The sequence below is a fragment of the Pagrus major genome, chromosome 10 (genome assembly GCF_040436345.1).
Source record: "Pagrus major chromosome 10, Pma_NU_1.0".
Lineage (NCBI taxonomy): Eukaryota > Metazoa > Chordata > Actinopteri > Spariformes > Sparidae > Pagrus > Pagrus major.
In genome coordinates, this window is record NC_133224.1 from 14,762,280 (window position 1) to 14,786,425 (window position 24,146).

Below are 24,146 nucleotides of genomic sequence, written 5' to 3' on the forward strand. Positions count from 1 at the left end.
TGGTGTCTAAGCTTTAAACTTCTTCTGGGTCTTTGCCAGTGTTTGACTGATATCTGCAGTAGTGTAAGCAAGAGAAGCACACTAAACGTATGCTACTGACATGATACACTACAAACATTGATACAATACATTTCTCTTTCTCCTTTCAATAAGCCCACACAGCATCCACTGTCAACCATTGATTAAAGGTTTCACTCCATTTAAAACCTGGGGCACAACAGGGGGTCTGTGACCCTTAGGATATAATTAGCAAAGATAAGTTTGCAAAAAATAATAATTTACACAACATTGATGTTGATTTACCCATGATTCCTTGTGTAATCATGTGAGCAAGCTAACTGAACCATAAGCTAAATCACTGTGCGGCACCTATCCATAACGGGGATCTAACTATGTATTACTGAAACATATTGACCAGTCATCTGTAGGATTATCCCATGTGTACGGACATTCTTCTGAGTCAAAGTGGATTGTTTTGTAACTCATCGAGCAACAGATTTTTCTTTTTTCTTTTCTTTTTAGTAGCCTAGGAGGTCTCTGCTCCATCTCTATCAGTTAAGGTGTCCTTGGCCTGAAAATGGTGAAGACAGTGCTCATAGTATTTCAACAGCTGCAGAGTCATCAGAAGCTTTCACACACTCAGTGATGTATTCACTATAGAAACGATAATTTTAAATAATTTTAGTGTGTCAGCACAGTAGCTGTCCATATATGCAATTACAGTAGAGTTACTTGGTCAGTCAGAGCCAAAAATGCAAGCTCTCTGGAGAACGCTTATGTACAGGACGTTGTCAGTGCAAAGTATGAAATGATGAAATTAGATTTTTGGGGGGGGTGGGGTAATTGCAATTTTAGTCAAATAAGTGATTTCATGTAAAATGGCACAGTTTTTTTGCAAAATTGCCTGTATTAGTTTTTCACTTCAACTAAAGCCTGGTTTTCCTAAAATCTAATTGTAGACTGAAAATAATATATATCTGCGGAAACTCCATTTACTGTAATATAATTTGAGGGGGCCACTTACTTTAGCCTTAAAAAAAATAACCATACATGTGAGCAAACTATACACAATATTTGTTCTGATATTTCTGCTGCTAAGTACAAACTGAATCTATTTGGCTGATTCATAGAATTCAGTAGTCATAGTCTACTGAACTGCTACAATGAATCAGGAGTCAACATAGTGGGAAATAGATAGTAGACTGTATAAAGTGATTTAAAAAATAATTGACTTAACAGTTGGAATATATTGTTGCCAGCAGGCTTGAGATAAAATTGAATTCCTCTGAAGGTAATGAAGGAGCTTGGTGGATCTGGAGGTGAACTTGAGAGAGGACATAGCTTATGTTGGTCTGTAGATGCAAGAGCAGCAGCAGGTTGAGACAGAGAAGCAAGTTGAAATCTTGGAGGAGTGCCCAGCTCTGATTGAAGCTGTCCTGTCAGGGTTGCTGACAGTTTCATAGGTTCATCCAGGTCAGGGTGAAAGTCCAGCATGAAAGCTTTATACTGGAGTATTTTATATACAGTACATTATGATGTACTTAATGTAAAATGAAACCTTTCACCTTATTGTTCATACAATATTTGTCTCCTGCCCTTTTCAAGGTCTACAACAATGTAACTGACGATAAACTTCATGGAATAGAATAGATTAATACATAGATGTATTAAACAGAAGAGAATTTATTGTTATCCATCTGTATACAGTGCAATACAGTACATAGAGGAATACATATGGGTGCCTTGCCATTTTTTATAATGTCAGCCTTTACAAAGACTTTAATTAAGTATTAATTAGTGACTTTATTGGTTGAAAGACAAAAGAGATCAGTTGACAGACAAGAAAACATTTTCTTTTGGGTTGAGAAAAAAATCTCTGAATTATGGATTTCAGAGACTATTTGTATATCATTATATAGTCAAAGATATTGTAGTCTATCATCAATTTGTTTTATTAAAATAGAGAAACCGTGAATGGATAACACAAACCCAACATGAAAACCGTGACAGGTGGTTGAATGCTAGAGAGAAAGCTTGTAAGCTGACCCTGAGTTAATATTTTATTCCCATTATCTTTGTTTTCACTAAATGTTTCCCTGTAAGTGAGTAAGTAGGCTAAGTAATCCCTCCATATACAGTGCATGTCAACATACTGCTGTAAATAAAAGCTCAAGAAGCTGGGAACTCAACATCAAATACAATTCTCTATTTGCATGATGGCCATGGTTTACATGCCATTCTGTAAAACGATGGGATCACTAAAATATACTATAAACAATATTGTATTAAAAAATATACAGAACAAGAACAGAACAATGCTTTCTCCTGCAAAACATGGTCCGTATGCATGGAAACAAACAGACACAAATGTCACTCAAAACAAAAAGTGATTCATAAAGAGGCATACGTCAGCTCATGTGAAAACTACCTTTCCCTATATTCCTTGCAAGCTCCAATTTGACAACCAGCCAATCCGCGCCATGACAGCCCGGCACGTGACGTAGAGTAAGTTCCTGCTGTGGCTTGAGGGAAACAGATCGACATTCAGCCACGGGAGAATCGCGTTTTGCGGGTAAGTTAAGACATTTGGCCACAACTAGGCTACCTGAGTCCATATCAGGTGTGCTTCGGAGGTGTTTGCCTCAGGTTTCTATGTACTGTGGGTCAGAAATAGCCTGAATGTCGGGTGGAACAAGCTGTCGTACCGTCTAGGCCTCCGCTATTTCCTGGTGCAACTCCACAGCTGGAGCCTATTGGAATGGCCAAGTTGGAAAAGTTCAGTTTCGGGGTTTTTTAGGGGAGCTTTGTGCCTCTCGACACCTCTTGGCACTGCTCTGTACGCTCAACTTTTGCCATGAACATTACCCGAGTCTGATGCCGACTGCATTCTCGAAAGCAACCCCTTGGCTGTGTAACGTTATTCATACACTGGAGCTGAGTGTTCACACCGCCAACTGCTCCTTAGCTGTCAGGTTTTGTTGGTCTGTGGAAAACGCTAGCTAACCGTACCACCCTGAACCAAACGGTACCTCTGAACTGCTTCCACTAAAAACAAGTCTATTCTACTTTAATTTACCCGCAATGGTCATTTTTATGTCTTTGTGCTTCCTGATAAAATCAAGTATTTGAACATGTAGTCCGTGTTATTGGAGTGAGACGGTTTCTGCTTTGTTGTAATGTGTGTAATGTTTGTGTATCATCACTAATCTCCCTGATACTGATGTGTAGTTACAGGTCACTAAGTCAGCAGCATCTCCAGTGCTAAAGTTGATCAAACAAAACTAGTATGGGATTAACAGCCGTGTGCGCTTTTTTCATTGCAGTTATAGAGCAAATATGCCTGTGAACCCATCACTGCCACTGTGAGCCTGTGCAGACTGTACAGCCGGCTTGGCTTACTGCACCAGCGTCCCTATACCGGAGCCAGATCAATACATCAGCACGGCCAATATTATTGACCATTGTAGTTTCCCACATGTGTATCAGTACTGATCTATTATAGCTACTGTTGCACTGCAGAACCGTGTCAATTTTTGGCTCCTGGCAGTTTTAATGGGTGTTAGACACCCTAAGTTATTTTTCTAACTAATATTTTATTGTCATTTTTGTGATGTATTTTTTATTTTTATGTCATTCTGAAGTAGTGTTGTCATACTACTATATTTATACATTATCTTGACAAATATTGATATTCAATACCATGTTCGATACCACGCAGGAAAATTGAGCACATAAAAAGTTTAAAACATAAATATAACAATGCTATAACATGACAATGAGGTATGACTTTCCTTTACTTGGTTAGTAGCAGGGAACACAGTGATTCTAGTAAGCATTAAATATCCCACTTTTCAGAAACACAAACATTGATATTTAAAAAGTATTGCAGAAAATGTGTATTGAAATAGTTTAAAATATTCCGAATCGATATGTATTGGTAATTCAATGTTTTAGAGAGCACTACTCTGAGGCTACATCTGTCACCATCTTTGATGTGTAGTTACCATGGTTGCAGGTATTGTTCTTTTCTTTTGTAAGGCAATTTGAAAAGAGGCTGTTTACTGAAGTACCAGTCACCTTCCTGACTAAATCTAGCCCCTTACTCTCATTATTGCAGCTACCTGAGCTCTCCACTGCAGAGCAGCTGTTAATTCAGAAATTGGATACACTCACCTGCTCACTAAAATACTGCTCACTGTCTGGGTTTAGCTTGAGAGGAGCTGCTCAAAGATGCAACAACATAAATGCTAAAATATTTAGCAAACATGCCATCTCTGGAGAGAGATGGGTGACAGTCAGCATTAATCCTGCACTCATTCCCAGAGAGAAACATGAAATAAATGATAAAATAAACTGAAAGTAATGTTCACATTTCCATGATAATGCTATCAGGGAGACCCCACCTTGCACACAAAGGAGTGCTGCTGTCAACACCCTGGTACCAGACACCACAGGACACCCCCAGAGATCCACTTGGATCCCTCCATGGATCCAGCACCTCCCACGGATGCTCAATCTGATTGGGATCTGGGGAATTTGGTTGATGCCTTAAGCTCTTTGTCATGTAACTCGGGTCATTCCTGTGCGATTTTTGTGGCGTTGCAGGTTGCGTTGTCCTGCTGGCGTGTCACTGTCATTGGGGAGTGTCGTTGCCATGAGGGGGTGTACTTGGTTGGTTACGGTCTTTGGGTGGGTGGTGCATGTCAAGCGCCATATGAATGCCAGGAGAAATAAAAAAGTCCCTGTTCATGCCTTTCTTCAATGGCGTCCTGCTGCATCCTGAGGGTCATGTATGAGTCCTGCCTCACCTGTTATTGAGCTTTCTTGATCATGGGAGTTTGTGCATTTCTGCTGCTGAAGATAGCCAGAGCAAACAAGGATGACGTGGCATTTTAACGTGCACTCAGTTCAGTCTCTCCTGATAATTTCTACTGTGCATCAAAACCCAATGTCCACCCTATGTCTGTCAGTCAAAAACATCATACTGTTCCTAACCACCAAACAGCCTCTAGTTTAATAATCTGATATTAATTGTTCCCTGTTATTACTGATGAGTTTTTGGTTTTCTGTTGTAATTTCTATTTCTATTGACTGCAAAAGTTAAGTAAAATCTTAATTACATCACATGATTTCAAAATAAAGTTACAGTTTCACTTCTTTCACACTTTCTCACTTTCCATATAACTCTTGCCCTCATTCTGGCTCACCCACAAGTGCATTTTTTCAGTTTCTCTCCCTCTGTCTTTCTTTCCTTCCTCTCAGAAAGCACTTGTTTTCCGACAGTTTCATTATGAGAAGTGTGGCTTTAAGCGCTATCTCCAAGCAGACCAGAAGTGAGCTCACTTTTGAGCTTGAATTGAATGTGTGAACTTCAGTGGATGACCATGCTGAAAACCATCCGATTCCAGTCACTGGCTGATAAATCAGTGAAAAGATGTGTGTGTTTACCAGGCAGGGATGAAAAGATACCATTAACTTGCATTATGGGAAATGCAGGATTCCAGCCTGAAGACCTTTTCGTCTCATTATGGCTGTTACTGTTTTGTACTATTCCTTCCAAGTCCTTGAACTGATCTACTGACCAAATAGCACAAAATATGTGAAGTTTTGTGACTGTATCTTTCATGGTTGTGATGCTATCACCATGACAAAATCTGTCCACAGACAGACAGACAGACGTGTAAACACCTGTCAAAACTGTATACTCAAAACTGTGTCCGTGGTGGTTCTTGCTACAATAGGTGTCTTCGGGACCACCTATCGATGGCACATGATGACACACACAGACTCACAAGGTGAAAACAAAACCCCAGCCATGCTGTCACTGCTGTTAATGACTACTGAATACTCACGGGTTCGAACATCAACATGTTGACAGGTGTCATGGCTTGTGTGATCCCATCAGAAAATGGTCTCCAGTTACATTGAATTATAGCTCAGTGACAACTGAACTCCAGTGTAATGTGGACATGTGCCGTTACTGTCCCTAGTGCCCTAAACACCTAATACTCACCTTACTCTTACCTAATGATTGCGTGTACTGTTGAATGTGGTAATTCAATATGGGAAGAGGTCTGTTTAGTTAATTATTGATGATACAAACTAATGCATTAAGTGGGGTGAGTGGTGCTTAAGAGTTTAACTTGGTGACATTCGCCATGTTTCCATAAAGCATTTTTATTCACATTTTGAAGAATATTGCATTAGGAATATTATGGAAACGGCAAATTTCGGGAAAAAAAAGTTTGTACGCTCGCTTGAGGTGGTTTTTGTCTTTTGCATAGCAGAGTTAATGTGCAAAATGTTTGGAAACATATTTGCCGAATAAACTCTGACATAGCGAACTTTCAGCTCACATGATTCAGCTGTTTTGTTGTCTGCTGCGTGCATTATAATCATTGCATTTCTTTGTCGTCTCCGGGCAGCAATGCTAGCTGACATGCAAGAATAATTAAAACTTGCCCAATGGAAAGTAATTCCTGAAGACCTCTCTCCATTTTGTCTCCTTGTTTGTTTACCTCTAGCCTCTGTTTACTTCCACATCCATGCGTGACATAGTCACGTAGCCTACACCACATCATCCTCTGACGAAATTATGCTTTATGTAGCCCAGTTAATTCACTCAAAACTGTTTATGGAAACGCACCAGATTCATTTTATTTTTTTGGAAACTTTCAAAAGTTTGCTTAAAATTCGCTTGATATTTTATGGAAACACGGCTATTGAGAGCTAATCTAAATTATCTACCACTAGATGCACTTTGGTTTTGGTTTTAGAATGAGCCTACATGGAGATAAAGGCAACTTCAAATTGTGGCTGTTAAACAACATTGTTTTAATCCCTTAAACACATTAAAATGTTTATATAATTTTACATTAGGGCTGCACAGTTAATCAAAATATTTGAGAAAATTATAAGACAAAATGATCATTCCCACTCATCATGAATCATTGCAACGGTGTTATCTGAAAAAATAATCGCTATGATTTTATTTTTTATTTTTTTACAAAACTTTGCAGCCGTTGCGTGTCCTCATTACTAATTTGGAAGAAATCGTAAGTAATAGCCCTTTTCCACTGGTCAGAAATCCCACTTTAAACCGCTAAGATCGGGCTTTTATGTGCAACGGGAATGTGTAAACTTGCATTTTTGATCTAAACGTAAGACCCGAGTGAACACGCTAAATTCCACCGCGCGAAGTAATGACGTGTTATCAACATCCGGTGGTGGCGAGTAAATGGGGAAGGAATTTGGGATGTGGTCTGTTAAGGAGGTTTTATTACTGGACTCAGTGATGGAGACCCGTTCAGTCCTATGAAAGCGGCTCAGTGGAGTTTTGAAGCCAAAAAGCTCGACGTCCTGGCTATGAAATACCTGGATCACAGACCAAGCCGGCTAACTTCCTGTTTAGCGCCCAGCTAACTTGAATGGGGATAAAATAATTTAATCGTGCGGCTCTTCTTGACTTTGCAAATGTTATTGGACTGAATGGCTCAAATTATGATAGTGAAACGAGTCATTTCGCGGGAGTTGTGATGCTCAAAATAATGTATCCATCGTTATACAGACGCTTCTTTCACAATGGGTCTATTGTTGTTTTCTCTTCTGTTGTTCTGTCTCTTCAGACTGTTTCCGGCGCATTCGTGACGCCAAATGTGACGTCAGTGACGTACAACGTAACGCCTCAGATAAAAATCACTGCTTGCCTGCGGGAAGTGAGAATGGGGTCAATTGTCGATTTTTAGCGGGTCGACCCGCGTTTAATAAACCCATGTAGACCCACTAATTTGGGTGGAAAAGCGGTATAACTGATTTATTACTTTGTGTGCATAAATTGCTTTTTCCTTAATGACACCCCATAACCTCACTTGAGCTCCACTGAACATTGTATAATTCTACCTTATATTTGTACAGTGTGTCAATGTGTGTTCCAAAAGCTCAAAAGCTGAGGTTTGGGTCTGCTTTGAAAACATTCTGGTACATGATCTGTAGAAGCCTATGGATGAGAGGTGAAACATCTTCAAGAAACTGAAACAAGTCCAGTCGCCTACGATACAGCACTTAGAATTACCATGACCTGGATGACTGAGAACCTTCATTATCATTCTGGTATATGTAATAATTTCTTCTGATGAAGATGTACTTATAGTCTGGCATCAAACTGACAGAAAAATAAGAGCGGAGCTTGAGAATTGGACCCTGCTGCTTGGAGACTTTTGCGTGACACAGCTAACAGTCTGTTTCTCTCTTTCTCAGCCTGTGGAAGCCCACTCCCTGAGCAATGGCCTCACCAGTCTCAGTCTTCAACTCCAACGCCTTGGACACACACATCTCCAGTGTAAGTGGATTTATTTGTGTCTGTTGATATTGAAATGTTTAAATCTCAAATGAGATGCAGGTTGCACTGGAAGTTCATAAATTGTGGAAGCCAGTGAGAAATCAAATCATAGTCTCTGCACTAGCCACACCTACTGTATGGTTAGAAGGGTCAGGACGAGAAAAAAAAGTGGCTGAAAATAGTGCTAAAAGTGACTGGCAATTTATCTTCATCTACTTCAAAAATTTTCCTGGAGATTCTTCCTATCATTTTTAATTTAAGTATATTAAATCCACAATGTCTTAAATTATATGTATGTACAGTGTGTGACACTGTTTATCATCACATTGTAAAAAGACAATGATTATGACACTTTAAAAGTGAAAACCTGCTAATAATCGCCAGTTAACTCTGTTCACATTACTAGTGGACGAGTTTGCCTTTCCAATTTTTTTTCCCCTTGTGTGACCCATTCTTCATCACGAACGCGCCGAAAAGACCGGAAAGCAGCAGATCATATTCCTCATCAGACTACATCCAGAAGATTTTAAACTTAGACACAACGCTTTTTCTGGAGCTGATAGTCGTGAGTCACCTTGCTTCTTTCTGATCTCTGATGAGTTGCACGTGTGCAGTACCAATGAGGCAGCTGACTAGGCTCAGACTGCATGGAAGCCACAAACAGCGGGTACTTTTTTAATATCTTTAACTTCAGTCTCTATTTAAAACTCATCACTGACTGACAATGTTCAAGCCCTGCTTGACAGAGACAGATGGAAAGACATAAACAAGCCAACGGCCTTAACTTCAACACACATCACAGCATCGCACCTGAAAAGTAAAGTAAAATTTGCATGTTCACCGGGATGTTGTGTTCGCATCACAGCTGAACCGAGCCGAAGGTGTTAAAAACCTGTAACTACTGTAGGGTGATTTGACCCAGGAGTAAATCCCGATAATTTGTATTCACATTGCACACAAAAGTCTGTGGTGCCCCAAAAATTGACTCAATCTATAAGTTGATCTATTTTCATGAACAAAGTCAATAATTAGAGATTTGGATTTACTGAGCAAGTAAAGAAAGTTTAGCCATGGTTCAGACAGGCGCTTCCTAAAGTAATGCATATGTAGTCTTTTTCTCTCTAGCTATTTTTTTTTTCTTGCTAAACAACAGTTTTTATATTTTAAATCAGTATCATGTAGAGTAGTTGAAGGGTTTCCCCAGTTTTAATGAAGCAGCTGGATGGGTATATTTGTGAGGTGTTTGTAACAAGGTGGTTTTCTCAAGTCATTCATATTAAGTAAGACTGCAAACTCTAATTCCAGACGTACAATATAAACTGTCTGCTCTTTGTTATTTAAATTGAATTTATAGATATTTTTTGAAAGCCCAGTGTTTCACTGAATTGAACGATACAGAACAAAAACAATACTAATAGCAATGCTCTGAACTATAGTGAAATTAAAATTCCAAATAAGGATGAAGCGCAGCAGTGTCAAATTTACCTGGTAAGCTCCTTGAATCCTCCTGGTCACAGTTTAGCCTCTTCAAAAGGAAAAGTATCTTGTCGATGGTGTCTCACCTCACTGTGTCCACCACAATTCAACGGGTTAAAGGCAAAACCTGTTTGTTCTTTCCCCTTTTCCCTTTGTTTCCTCCCTTTTGGTAACAAGCAACTTCTACTACTGAAAATAAAAAGCACAAAATAATGCATAAAATTGTCCCTATTTTACACAGCCTCACCAATCGTTTAAATGAATACCTGTGTTGTTATTTTGTTTTTAAACCTTGCTGTGTTTTGTATGTGTATCTTTAGACCTCCAGAGAGTCTCTGAAGATGGAGTTGTTAGCTGATGTGACTCTGCTGCCAGGGGAAGAAAGAATTATTGGTGAGTTTATGGAGCTCAATCCATCACATTTTAATAATTTCTTCACTGTTGAAACAGATGTTCTTGCTCCTCCATTGGTAGTCCTGTAATCATTAGTTTTACTGAGGCACATCGCTGTCAAGTTCTTGTGTAGCTTTGAGAAAGGTTTTCCTGTATATCAGGATCTGAGATCTGAACCAGTCTGAGAGCAAACACTTGTGGCTCGGTGTAGAGGATCATGTGGGCTTTTTCATACAAATACGCTGGCTTGACTTGACTCGGTTCGACTCGGCACGTCAGCCCAGCGCTGCAGGGATTTGCATTTTTATTACAACAGGGCTGTTTGCTTGAAGGACTGATGATGCGCTTGATCTTGACTAGTGGTCAAGGGAGCAGCATGCTCTTTCTCCCAACAGTATTATCAAAGTATAGCTGCTAACAACGCTCTGCTAACTCAGTGTTAAACATGTTTTCATCTCCTATGACTTCTTCCCAAACATTGCAAGTTTATTATGAAGCAGCAAAATCAGGAAATGTTGGGTTTTCAGCAGTAACTTCAAACAAGTCCTGAAACAGCTGATAACAATACTGAAACACCACACTTAAACCGATATCTGAAAGTACAAACAAGAGAGAAACAAAATTTTAATCCACAGACAAAATTACTGAGAGCTGAACACACAGAGACTTTTAAAAAACATCTTTCTCTCAGGTTTCCTGCACAGACATGAGTTGAGTATCACAATATGCTTGTTTGAGATGGAGGAGAGGTGTCATCATAGGTGTCAGCCACTCCTTGGCCCCACCCTGGAGATCAAAGTGGTGTCATCTCAGGCGAGGCGCAGCACAACTTGGCGCACTTAAACTGGTTATGGAAATGCAAATCAGCACAGCACAGTTTGACCCAGTGTGGCAAAAAGTGCCCATGGAAAAGACCCACTGAAGTTCTTAGAAGTATTTGCTATGAGCCCCACATAGTTCCTTCTATTCTCACTATTTGAACTCAGACATACACCAGTTGTTTTCTGTCCAACCCAAGTGCTTGTATTCTCCACTAGAGGAGAGTCGTAGAGAGGTGATGAGTGAATGAAAACTGTGACCTCACAGTTAGACGACAGAAAGTTGCAGATGCTCATACTGTCTACCTAGCATAGGTTAACAAGTACTAAATTTGGCATCAAATGCTTGATCAGATATTAATAGATTAAAATAAAAAAGGTGTGTTTTTTCATCTTGTCAATGTTCTTGTATGATTTTTATTCATAGTGTAATCCATATTCATTACAACTTCTTATTTTCTATAGTTTTGGCCACCATTGCTATCACTTACACATCGTCTACACCAGCCACAGCACACAATTACAGTGGTTAGGCACTAACACAGCAGACAGTAGAACTTTAAGTGTAAAAATGTGCTCTATGTCACAGTAATATGCATCATATCATCATTTTCCTGGCGGTGTAGACATCTGAATTGAAGCATGCCTGTCCCGTCGAACATACTTGAAAAAGCCAGCTAAAAAACACAGCCAACAGGCAATTAGGTAGCGTAACTATGTCTTGACAAGCACAAGTTAATCCATCTGCTCAGCACCTCTTTCCATCATCTCTGCAGTGACCTCCCAGAGTCTTATCTTGCCAGCACATTTGTTTGCCAATAATAAGTGGAAATAATTCCAGCATCTAATTCCCTGTAAAACCAAAAATTATGATTTTTACATTTCTGTTCATGCACAGATTGCACAAACAATAAACCACGTTAATCAGTGAGCTTAGAGGTGTCAGGCTAGCCGTTTCTTCCTGCTTCCAGTCTTGTTGTACCAGAATTGTCATGAGACATGATTAAACACAGCTACATTTAAGACATTGGGCAGCAAAATGTGTACAGTGTGACCCATCTATGTTGACAGATATGTTGTCATTGGTTAGGTTTATTTATGAAAAAATAAAGTCAGTCAATATTCTCTGATTCTGAGAGCTGATTTAGATATCAGTTACTGTTGAGTCTGTCTGTCCTTATTAGACTCTTGTTAAACACTCAGAGTAGGTGGTATTTTTAGCCTACCTTTGTTGCACAGCTCTCTTCCCTTTTCTGCTTCCTATTCTCTGCATTTATGGTGATTTCTTCCCTTACAGTACCCCCTGCTTATCAGTAACAAAATGATGTCTGAATCAGAATACTAACATGAAAAAGGGAACCTATTCTGAGCCTATAAGGTCTGTGTAGGAACAGACATGAGACAAGTTAGCAATTCAAATCAATAAACAATGTTTTTTATTCATCTGTTTTCAGATAAAGACATCATCTACATCTGTCCATTCAGTGGAGCTGTGAAAGGCAAAGTGTTGATAACCAACTACAGACTCTGCTTTAAGAGCTCAGATGCTGTAAGTCATTACACTCATGTGGGGCCAGCCGGGAGCTCAAGTGTGTGTCTGTGTTTCTGTGTTTCTGTGTGTCTGTGTGTATACCAGGAACGAGATTAAATAATGAATCTAGCAACATTTGTGTAACACATCTTTAGGTGAACTTTTTGTGCTGTTAAAACATGGCGCACTATATTGGTATGTTGTTACAGATTCAAGCCCCAGTCAGATATTATTCATTTTACAGAAACATCTTGTGTAAATTAGCAATCAGATTTTAGATTTTCTTTTCTTTATTAGTTTAGTTCCTTGAAAGTAAATCTCTTCAATCGTTGATAGTTGTTCTGATCGCCATTCAGCATAAGCCTACTGCATTGTAATGAAATTAGAATTGTAACATCCAAAGACTTATAAGTTAGGAATGCAGTGCAAAGAAAACCTTTTTTATGAATACTCAAAGAGTAGAGAATGCTTTGAATGTGTGTCATTCTCTATAAGTAAATGTAACAACATGCTGGCTCTGTTTCCTGTAGGATGTGGCAGTAATGCTGGACGTTCCTCTGGGAGCAATTTGTCGGGTGGAGAAGATGGGTGGGGCGTCAAGCAGAGGAGAAAACTCCTATGGCCTGGATATCACCTGCAAGGTAGGTGTGTGTGTGTGTGTGTGTCTGTGTGTCTGTGTGTCTGTGTGTCTGTGTGCGCGTGTCTGTTGTACTAAAGTTGTTGATCTTCTCTGTCCTTCAGGACATGAGGAACTTGAGGTTTGCCTTGAAGCAGGAGGGTCACAGCAGAAGAGATATCTTTGAGCTCCTCTTCAGACATGCCTTCCCCCTCTCACATGGTCTGGTAAGACAGCTTCTAACTTCTCCTGCCATCTCCTGACTGACTGATGTTTTTTTTTTTTGTTTTAAAGGAGACCTAAACTGTTGCTTAGCCAGTGAGTGAATTAATTTAAAATATGATACAGATGTAGCCCCATTTTCTCACACAGTGGACTATATGTACATACAGAGATCACTTTATTAATGACATCACAAAATGCTACAATGCCTTTATTATGAATATTAGTCAAGCCTTGAACCCTGAGTGTATTTGTAGCAGCAAACAATTTAAATCCACCAGCACTGGCTAAGAAAGGACATCTTTCTGCTTAGAGTCATCCTCGATTTGCTTCAATGCCCAGTATTCATGCAAATGCTGAAATGCAGAGATGTAGCCCCCTCATATGCTGTGACACACAGCTACCCACCCACACTACAACTGCATCTGCTTGGCTAATACTTGTGCAAGCTAAAATTTGTGTCAGAGCAAGCCTTACCAGGGCTTCTTTCATTTGTCTGCTAATAGCCAGTGGAGACAATGTCTTACATGTGTTGCACATAGAATACTGGAGTGGTAGAGTTATTTCAGTTGTTCCCTCTACTAAAGGGGTTTGAAGGACCCTGGCTAAATAATCATTATAAAAGATGAATAACTGTTTAAGTAAATATCTGGTTATTTGATTTAAATTCAAAGCTACAAGCCTGTGGTAAAAAAATGTAACGACAGAGGCCAACCTAGACTCCCAAAGGAGCATTTCAGAAAGCAATCACAAAGCTTAAAATGTTGTTGCATGGTCTACTTACAGTAACCAGAAGCTAAATAATTTGTTTGTTTAAAAAGCCTGATAAAGCATTCAGTAGATTCAGGATCTGAACCTGAACCTGAACCTGAACCTGCGGAATGTTTACATGTTTATTTGTGCTTGAACAACTGGTTATTTAATAAATTAGTCAGTCAACAAAACACACAATATTAACAACAATAATTTTACTAATAAAATAATTGTTAGTCATTTCTCAACTTCCAGTTTGTATAATATGATGAATTGCTGCTTTTGTTAAATGGAATATCTTTGGGTTTTTCACTCTTGGTCAAACACAAGACATTTGACATCTTCAAATGTCTTGTGTTTTCAGACATAATAAAATATGTAATAATAACAAATGATTAAAACTAGAATGTCACTCAGTAGAGTGCATACCTCCGCTAAGGCCCAACAGTCCCCTTTAATTCAGTCAAGCCTAATGTAATATAAAACTGGATAGACCTGTGTCACTCTAAATTATAAACCACCATTTAAACCCACCTAAGTAGGCTAGATTTTTTCATCAAGATCCATGTATTATACCCTGAAAATGTCCATCTCCCAATGTTAAAGAAAGTAAGAAGAACATTTCTGGATCTGTCTCTTTATCAGAATCCACACCAAAAATGAATTGGGCTCTTCTGGTTCGAAACCCATCCTCCAGCCAAATTTCATGGAAATAGGTTCAGTAGTTTTTGTGCAATCCTGCCAACAAACCAAACCAAACGACAAACAAATGAACATGGGTAAAAGATAATCTCCTGAGCAGAAGTAAAACTTGTAGTCGCAGGCTAAGTATTCTGCACAATCCACCACACCAAAAATGTGAAATAAATAAATCTGATGGATTGAATTGTTTCCTTATTTAGGTGACTCTTTTGTTTCTATTTTAAGGAACATTGAGGGATTATTACATGAATACTCTAAAATGGGAAATTATAATGAAGTGCATACTTTTTCAACCAGCAGCTTCTTCCCTGATTGGACCAAAAATGACTTGTGGTTATGTTGATGAAGGTTCTCAGTCATCTAGGTCATGGTAATTCTAAGTGCTGTATTGTAGGCAACTGGACTTGTTTCAGTTTCTTGAAGATGTTTCACCTCTCATCCAAGAGGCTTCTTCACTTCTAACTAACTGGAGGAGCAGCAGACTTTTATACTCTGTGTGGGAGTGTCCTTACAGAGTAGTTAAGGATACGTGTGAGCTCTGAGTTTCAGAGTCGTTAGGGCCACTTGTGGGTCATTGACTCGACCAGCCTTCATGTGGGTTGCTAGGGCTAGGTGAGCCCAGGTGTGAATGGTTGTTAAGCTGTCTGGGGAGGAAACTCAGTACAGCATTGTAGGTGGGTGACTTGTGGTTAGTTACGTCACTGTTCTCCCCCAGCAGCGGTCCTGGAGCACTTATACTGACACACACACCCATTGTATCTGAGCAGTACTTTCAGGAGAAAGAACCTCTGCAGTTGAAGTATAGTCTGTAAATGAAAATACTTCTCTCCTCTCCACCCAGCCACTGTTTGCATATGTGACCCAGGAGAAGTACGAGGAGAGCGGTTGGAGCGTCTACAAACCCATTGAGGAGTTCAGACGGCAGGTAAGGATGAATAGTAGAGTGCAGCATTAGGACTTTACCATGACATTGCTGCTATTTCTTTTTGATACCAATACAGTATGAATCAATATTCTCACTGCTACTACTGTAAATAATTTCAGAGGTAAATAATCTCTCTCTTATATTTCCAGACTAAGATTTCAGATGCATGTTAAGCAATATAAAAGCAACTTAACATTTCTTAAAACTAGGGCTGCAACGGTTCACAGAAGTCATGGTACGTACCTTGGTACTGGGGTCACTGTTCAGTATGAGTTTGGTACAACGGGAACAAAGTAACAAAAAAATCCGAATTGCATAAGGCTAGGTTTCTTTCAAGTTACAGCAGTGCACTTGCAGTTGTTCCCACATAGTTCCATCTGAGAAAGTTTTGATACATTAAAACTAAGACAGAACTTTTTTTAAAATTGCATTTAAAAGACAGTTAAACAAAGCAACAGTAAGCAACTACATACTTTGATATCAATTAAATTACCCTTTAAAGAAGCAAAAGCAAGCAAATCAATAATTACAGATTATAAAGAGGCTGTGTGTCTCATTTATTGGATGCCACAGTAAACAGTAATGTTTTAAGCCCTGATTTAAATGTGCTGACAGTTTTAGCAGACCCCAGGTCTTCAGGAAGCTTGTTCCACAGGTGGAGAGAATAGAAACTAAAAGCTGCTCCACCTTGCATAGTTGTGCATTAAGCAGTTAACAGTATAAACTTTCACATAGGTCATATTTTAATGCAGGGCTGATTTAAAAAAACAAAAAACAAATGCTTGCAAAATGCCTTAGAAATATCTTTGCTCCTGTCTGCTTTCATATCTAGAGGCTGCTTAAAGGGGGACAATTAGTTGCACTCCTGTTGTATTTTGTTTGCAGTGAGGATCAGAAGGGTTATACCCGCGCCCACTGATAAATGGTCTCAGATGTATTTGGCCTATGACTGCATGAACCGGACCAAGACAGTTCTGGACAAATACATGTATTGCTGCATCCTTACTTGAAACGTATTTTTTTCTATCCATTTTGGTCTTTTGTACACACGTAAACAGTGTTTTTAGGTTGCTGAGAAAGGACCTTCCAGGGTGAAGATATTCAGAAACTCAGAAACAGACATTTTTGAAAATGAGAAAACAGACACACTCATCTATCAGTGTTTGTAGCATCATTGGCAGTAATGAACTCAGAGTATGTGTTATGATATTAGAATATTTGAGTTTATACAGTGATGGAATGGATGCTAGCCTAGCATTGCTAGGCTATTTTCTGTAACCTTTTATTTAGAAGCAGACATTGATAATACAATGATGGAAAAGAGACAAAAATGTCTGCTTACAATGTTTTGCTGACAAGTTATCCAAGAAAACTCTGTGAAGAGCAGTCATGTTTCTCTGCCTCATTCCTTATGTGGAATTCGTTACCTGCTGAACTCAAACTGGATCCTGACCGGGAACATTTTCTATTCAAACTGAAACAGTTTTTGAAGAGGGATCAGTCATGTAGTCATGAATGATCTGATGCTTCTTGTTTAACCGTGTTTAATTGTATAGTATCACAGTTTGTGTCTGATATTTTTCTGTCTGTAGTTTCTTGTGCATATTTTTTGCTGAGTTCCTGTTTGTACTATTTTTTATGTATTGTTGAGTTATATGTACATTATTTTAAATACCTATCCTGGGAGGGGCATAGCAAATGAAGATAATTTTGTAGTGTAGACATGTTGAATAGAACTAAAGAATAAAGTAGGTGGGAGATGGTGTGAACCTTCCCAGTGAAGTGTAAACAGGTGAGAAATGTACGGAGGAGTCAAAGCATTCAGTGTTTGAAATTATTTAGTAAAACTGAATATGAGTTCAAAGTATAATTTGAAAAATGCAAAAAAGAGCATTCCCATGTCTCTGTAAGTAACTGATGATGATCATTGTCTTTTGTAGGGCCTACCTAATAACAAGTGGCGTATTACATTCATCAATAAGAACTATGAGCTGTGTGACACCTACCCCACTGTGCTGGCTGTACCCTTTAAAAGTAAAGAGGAGGACCTCAGAAGAGTGTCTGCTTTCAGGTCCAGAGGACGCATACCGGTATGTGCCAAACTGATCTGTACAAAACTGAACCGTATTATTCTCGAGTAAAGTATTTTTGAGTCTGACAAAAAAAAAGACTCAATGTCAACTTGTTAGTAGGATCAATTCAAAATATAGTTTTATGCATAGGCCTTCTTTCTCCTTTCTTGTGAATTATATTAGATTATATTGCATAACTTATATTTATGTTTCATATATATTTTATAATGTATTTGATATTTTTGATATTATTTTTTACTATTTTATACTAATAATTATTAATCAAAAACATAAATTAACACCAGAATTATTCTTCAAGTTGGATGTATTCAATGGCAGACATCACAGAAGTAATAAAATATTAAAATTAATGTATATGAAAATAGCCAGTGCAGAGGAGTAAAGTAAAACTGAGAAAGAATATGTTTGATGCAGTTTGGTTTGCCTGCCTTGGAAACAGTTGTTGTAATTGTACAGTGTTTGAAATCAAGTTGTGTGACATTCCCTAATTTTTTGGCATTACTGGACCATCGTAGAACTGTAGTTACTATCTTTATGTAATCATTACATATGTGTGTGTTAGGTGAGTTAGACCGGTAAGCTGCCTTCCTTTAGTTTTGTGTTTTTGTTCAACTTTCTATGACTGTCAACCAAGTTTTTGTTGCAATTACAAGCTACCTGACAGCGATTCCATTTTCTACAGTACAGACTGTATCTGTACTGTATCTGTAAAGGTTTTAACTCTCTTTGTGTCTTAGGTTCTATCATGGATCCACAGGGAGAACCAGGCAGTGATTGTCCGCTGCAGTCAGCCTCTGGTTGGTATGTCTGGTAAGAGAAACAAGGACGATGAGCGATACCTGGACCTGATCAGGGAGGCAAATGACACCATCAAGCTCACCATCTATGATGCTCGGCCCAGCGTCAATGCTGTGGCCAACAAGGTCAGAAGGGGAAGGAAGTACTCTCAGGGGTTAAAGGGTTGGTGCATACATCAGGTTACTATCTCATCTGCAACACTTTTCATTCATCAGCTTTCTGAAATAGGAATCAACAGTAATGAGAGGAAAATGGAAAAGTAAGTGATGGAGAAAGTGATCCGAATGTTGAATGTTAACTTCTGAGAAAGCTTTCAGTCACTTGAAGTGCAGAAGACATTGTGATTAGTAGTTCTGATATGTTATAGACGTGGCATGATGGCTTCTCTTTTAAAAGTTTGAGAGTTTGTGCTACAAATAATTATAATTTTCATTGTTTAATTTATCTGTCCATTGTATTTATAGTTAATCAGTTAATCATTTAGTGTTGAAAAAAATGAAATGCATGTTCCAATAATAAAGACAAAAAGTAGCATTAAAAGAAGAAGCTAAATTTGGGGGGGCTATGTGCTACTACATCTGCATGCACTGCTTTTACCAACTGAAGTTAGCTGGCGGTCTTATGTGAAGAAGATCAGACAAGAGACCGTTACTTTAGTCCACCCTGCTGGAAATATAGGCATGATTGACTTTCTCTAAATCCTGTCTGGACATAAGACTTCTTATTTTTGCCATACATTTCTGATTTAGTTACTGCCTTAATGTGGCTGCTGATGCTGAGAACCCAGTCTATTAAATACCAAGATTCTAACTAAGCTCAGGAATCAAGCTGAGCATAGACTTTCATAATTTCCTCCTTGCTGCCAAATATAATGATTTCTGTCATACATTTTTTTAATTACAGGAAGTTTAATTGTATTCAGTCCGTACCTGCCAGAAGCATTGATAGTTGAAGGGACCATCGTCACTCAGTGAAAGAGCTAATTAAATCTGAGTGTCATCTGCATAGCTATGATTAGCATCGTTATTCTCCTGTATGATTTGACCTAGAGGGAGCATGTACCGGTGAAATATTAGCGGCCCAAGAATCGAACCCTGGGGGACTTCACATGTCATGGTGATCCACTCAGATTTATGACCATCGTTGGCAGCAACATAGCCTCTTTTGAGATATGATCTGAACCAACTGAGGACTCGATAATTCCATCCACTTTTTTAGTCACTGGAGAAGTATTATATGGTCCACAGTATCAAACACTGCACTTGGATCAAGCAGCACCAAAACTGATGTTTTACCACTCAGATGAATATCATTATCAGAGATGGGTCTGTAATTGTTGAATACTGAAGGATCCAGGGTGTCTTTCTTGAGAAGGGTTTAACAACTGCAGTTTTCAGTGATTTTGGAAAAATGCCTGGTACAAGTGAGTCATTGACAGTTTTCAGCACATCCATTTCCAAGCAACTAAAAACATTTTTAAAAAGCTGGTTGGCAGGGGAACAAAACAGCAGGTGGATGAATTAAGATGCTTCACTACATCCTACAGAGGTTTAGTATTCAGTCAATCAATCAATCAATCTTCAATTAATCTTTATTTGTATAGCACCAATTCACAACAAAAGTTATCTCATGACACTTTCTAATTGGAGCAGGTCTAGACCATATTCTATAATTAGTTTATTTTCAGAGACCCAACATTTCCCCCATGATCATGAGTATTGATACCATTCAATGTTGACAGTCTAGCCAAATTGTTTCTGTGCAGGTTGTAGCAGTGTTCTTATTCCATTGTTTGACATGGAGGAATTTATGGCCACTCTAAAGACAAGGAGAAACTTGACTACAAACACATTACGCTTAAATCTCGTCAGTCTCGCCTTGTTTATTTTGGACATTGTAAATAGGAAGTCTCTCTTTAAAGATGTTGTAGTGAATTTATTAGTTTGCGCTGACAGAAACTGATCTGGTTTGGTATTGGAGCAACCGACATAACAAAGAAAACATGGAGATGAATACTATTAGTCTTAATTCCACTTACTCTAAAAACATGTCTGCTGTCCATACAGCTCAAACAGTCACATTCCTTTACTGTACATTAGCCATCAGCTAATGTTAGTGAGCAACAGCACACACCAAGGGTTTGTGTGTCTGTGTCTGAATTCTTGCCTAATCCTTAGTGAATTCAGCAGAACTCACTGGAGACTCCTGTTCTCCCACTACTTTTCCCCTCTCCTCTCTGTAATGTCTTCACTACATGAACTGGGAAAAGTACTGAATTCTGGGTTCATTGACATGGAATGAGCTTTGCCTCATTTTTTATCTTAATGTCTTTGCTATCCCAAGGCCACAGGAGGAGGCTATGAGGGTGATGAGTACCAGAACGCAGAGCTCATCTTCCTGGACATTCAGAATATCCATGTCATGAGGGAATCACTGAAGAAACTCAAAGATATCGTCTACCCTAATGTGGAGGAATCGCATTGGCTGTCCAGCCTAGAGTCTACACACTGGCTCGAACATGTTAAGGTGAGAAAAAGAATTTCAGTGTCTATGCAGACATGAATATCATTATTGCATCTGGGCAGAGGCTTTCATTTTTATTTGGATGTATTGAGCCTTTTAAGGGTTGTCAGTCATTTTCTAAGTCCAAAACCTAGTCTAAATTGTGTCCTTTTGTGTGTAGCTGGTGTTATCCGGAGCCATCCAAGTGGCAGACAAGGTGTCCAGTGGGAATTCAGTGTTGGTTCACTGTAGTGACGGCTGGGACAGAACTGCTCAGCTCACCTCTCTGGCTATGCTGATGCTGGACAGTCACTACCGCACTCTCAGAGGGTTCCAGGTCAGTAAATGCTGTAATGAGATTATAACGGGAAGCTGCTCATATATACCAAAGAAAACGATTAGGAGTACTATGAAAAGCTTTCATTTCACTCATGCAGTGTTTTTACTGTACTCCTAAAGCAATAGAATGTCACTTTTTTAAACAATTTTTTAGAAAAAGCTTCTTCTTGCAATGAGTGGACAAAAAGTAAAACTTAAAGTATCTGATATTAAATGTACTTAAGTATCAAAAGTACAAGCAAAAGAAAACTTTATAAGTATGCCACTTTGGCTTTGATGCAGTATGCAGTTATTCTGATTGATTGTGGATTAATAATAAAAAATAAAAATTCAGGTCAAAAATTATTGTTTTGTTTCTGTCTATGTAAGAATTCTGATGGTTGGTTCCAGTATCTAATAGTATAACACTGTTGGCATCACATGGTAGCTGTGTTCATCAGTGATCAAGAGACTTGGTAACTGCCAGTTTGTGAAAAAATATGTAAAAATGGGTGAGTGTACGGTAAGCGCCCAGCTTCTCTCCGTTACGGATCCCAAGTGCTCTGCAACAAAAGGAGGAGCACATTGGTTCAGCTAATTCTCTTTGGAGTCAGCTGAAAGAGTTTTAAGGGCTGAAACATCATGGCGAGGTAGCCACTTTCATGCTGCAGAATATGGGAATTGTGTGACGTGAAGAAAAGTAACATAAAGATAAAGCTAATGTATAGTTATGAAATGAATTATTCTACCACTAGAGGTTCATCCCTTAACATGACTCAGTTTGAGTCTAACTCCACTCAACAATGAAATATGCAGTAGTGCAACAAACTTGAGGGGGAAGATGATTCAAACAACTGTTGAGACGTGAATGTAATGGAAGGGGGAGATGGGATGCCACATTTAGTAGCTGAATGTTATCAGTAACACCTTTTAAGGACGGAACTTGAGTAAATGTACTTACATTCCATCACTGCCATTATCCTGATGTAATGAATCCTTTTTGTGTTCTTTTAGGTGCTAATTGAGAAGGAATGGATCAGCTTTGGCCACAAGTTTGCCTCAGTAAGTAACATTTTTAGAACTCCTTACATTAGTTGTGTGTTTTGATATGAATTCATATTTAATGCTGTCAGATATTTTTACAGAAACAGATGTTTATACAAGAAATTGCTCAAGTGACTAATAAAAATAGTTTGCCTTCCTGATAATAATTTAATTTGTGTTTGTGTGTGTAGAGGATAGGTCAGGGTGACAAGAACCATGCAGACCAGGACAGATCACCAATCTTTGTTCAGTTCATCGACTGTGTATGGCAGATGACTAAACAGGTAAGTGTAACACATCTGAATCATCAAGCTCAATCATACAGGAAGGTAACCTCAAAGGCATTTACATCATTTGTCAGCTTTAAGAACTGTAGGCCAAGGTTAGGCCGGGATTTTTTTCCTAATGTATTGTTGGACCTAGCTAGCAGTTTGGGTTTAATATATTCAAAAACTGTCACAAATAAGCACTCTGAAAAGACTCTGTGGCCCTATTTTAATTGTGTAAGCATTAAAATGATACGAAGCAGTAGGTCTCAGGTGCACGGACTGTGCAGGCATCTTCAGCTGCTATTTTGGTTTATGTCTGTGTAGCAGCTTGAAGTGCAAAAGGGCTGGGTGAAGGAGATATACTGTAGATGAGATGGAATTGTATGCTTCAGCTTTAGACATGATTTTTCTGATATGCTCACTGAAGTTGTCACTGAACTGTAATTGTGGTTTTCTCCTCTCCTCTCCTCTCCTCTCCTCTCCTCTCCTCTCCTCTCCTCTCCTCTCCTCTCCTCTCCTCTCCTCTCCTCGTCTCTCCTCTCCTCTCCTCTCCTCTCCTCTCCTCTCCTCTCCTCTCCTCGTCTATCCTCTCCTCTCCTCTCCTCGTCTCTCCTCTCCTCTCCTCTCCTCTCCTCTCCTCTCCTCTCCTCTCCTCTCCTCTCCTCTCCTCTCTTTAGTTTCCAACAGCTTTTGAGTTTAATGAGCGCCTCCTGCTGACAATCATGGATCATCTCTACAGCTGTCGCTTCGGGACTTTCCTCTACAACTGTGAGAGTGCACGAGACCAGCACGTAAGACTGGACTTAAAACACTGCCTGCTCTGAGTTTCCCTACAATATGCATGCAAGCATGCTTTGACTTTACAGTTCATTCAAGCTTTAAATGCCTCACAATTACACTCTTTCTGTTGTGCAGGAGTTGAGATCGAAAACAGTGTCCCTGTGGTCTCTGGTCAATAGTAAGATGGACATTTATTTAAATCCCTTCTACACCCCGGAGTCCGGTAGGGTCCTCTACCCCGTCGCCAGCATGCGCCACCTAGAGCTGTGGGTAACATACTACATCCGCTGGAACCCACGCATTCGACAACAGGTAGGACTGTGACCTGGGCTGGATTACTATGGGGGGTGTTTGTTTTCCATGCACATGTGCTGTCTGGGCTTGACTTGGTTTGACTCGTAATGGATTTGCATTTACAATAGGGCTACCTGCTTCAAGGTGTGTCTTTAACTGATGACGTGCTTGCCTTGTGTATTGGTCAAAGTAGCTGATGTAAATACTATCTATATCTGAGAACCCTAACCCTCTAAACCACTGAGATTCAGTCTGAAGCTACAAAATTACTGAG

General features: G+C 39.2%; 1 protein-coding gene across 1 annotated transcript in view; it reads left to right on the plus strand.

Moving 5' to 3' along the window:
* Window positions 1-2,515: 2,515 nt before the first annotated feature.
* The window catches only part of mtm1 (myotubularin 1), a 29,265-nt gene continuing 7,634 nt past the window's right edge, over window positions 2,516-24,146 (plus strand). Inside the window, exons 1-15 of the mRNA XM_073474597.1 lie at window positions 2,516-2,572; window positions 8,257-8,338; window positions 10,135-10,207; window positions 12,480-12,574; window positions 13,087-13,197; window positions 13,298-13,399; window positions 15,691-15,774; window positions 17,715-17,864; window positions 18,605-18,790; window positions 21,009-21,191; window positions 21,349-21,504; window positions 22,500-22,547; window positions 22,721-22,813; window positions 23,476-23,589; window positions 23,714-23,890. Coding sequence (XP_073330698.1) covers window positions 8,282-8,338; window positions 10,135-10,207; window positions 12,480-12,574; window positions 13,087-13,197; window positions 13,298-13,399; window positions 15,691-15,774; window positions 17,715-17,864; window positions 18,605-18,790; window positions 21,009-21,191; window positions 21,349-21,504; window positions 22,500-22,547; window positions 22,721-22,813; window positions 23,476-23,589; window positions 23,714-23,890 — 1,629 coding nt within the window. The 5' untranslated portion in view covers window positions 2,516-2,572; window positions 8,257-8,281. The remainder of the gene's footprint in view (window positions 2,573-8,256; window positions 8,339-10,134; window positions 10,208-12,479; window positions 12,575-13,086; window positions 13,198-13,297; window positions 13,400-15,690; window positions 15,775-17,714; window positions 17,865-18,604; window positions 18,791-21,008; window positions 21,192-21,348; window positions 21,505-22,499; window positions 22,548-22,720; window positions 22,814-23,475; window positions 23,590-23,713; window positions 23,891-24,146) is intronic.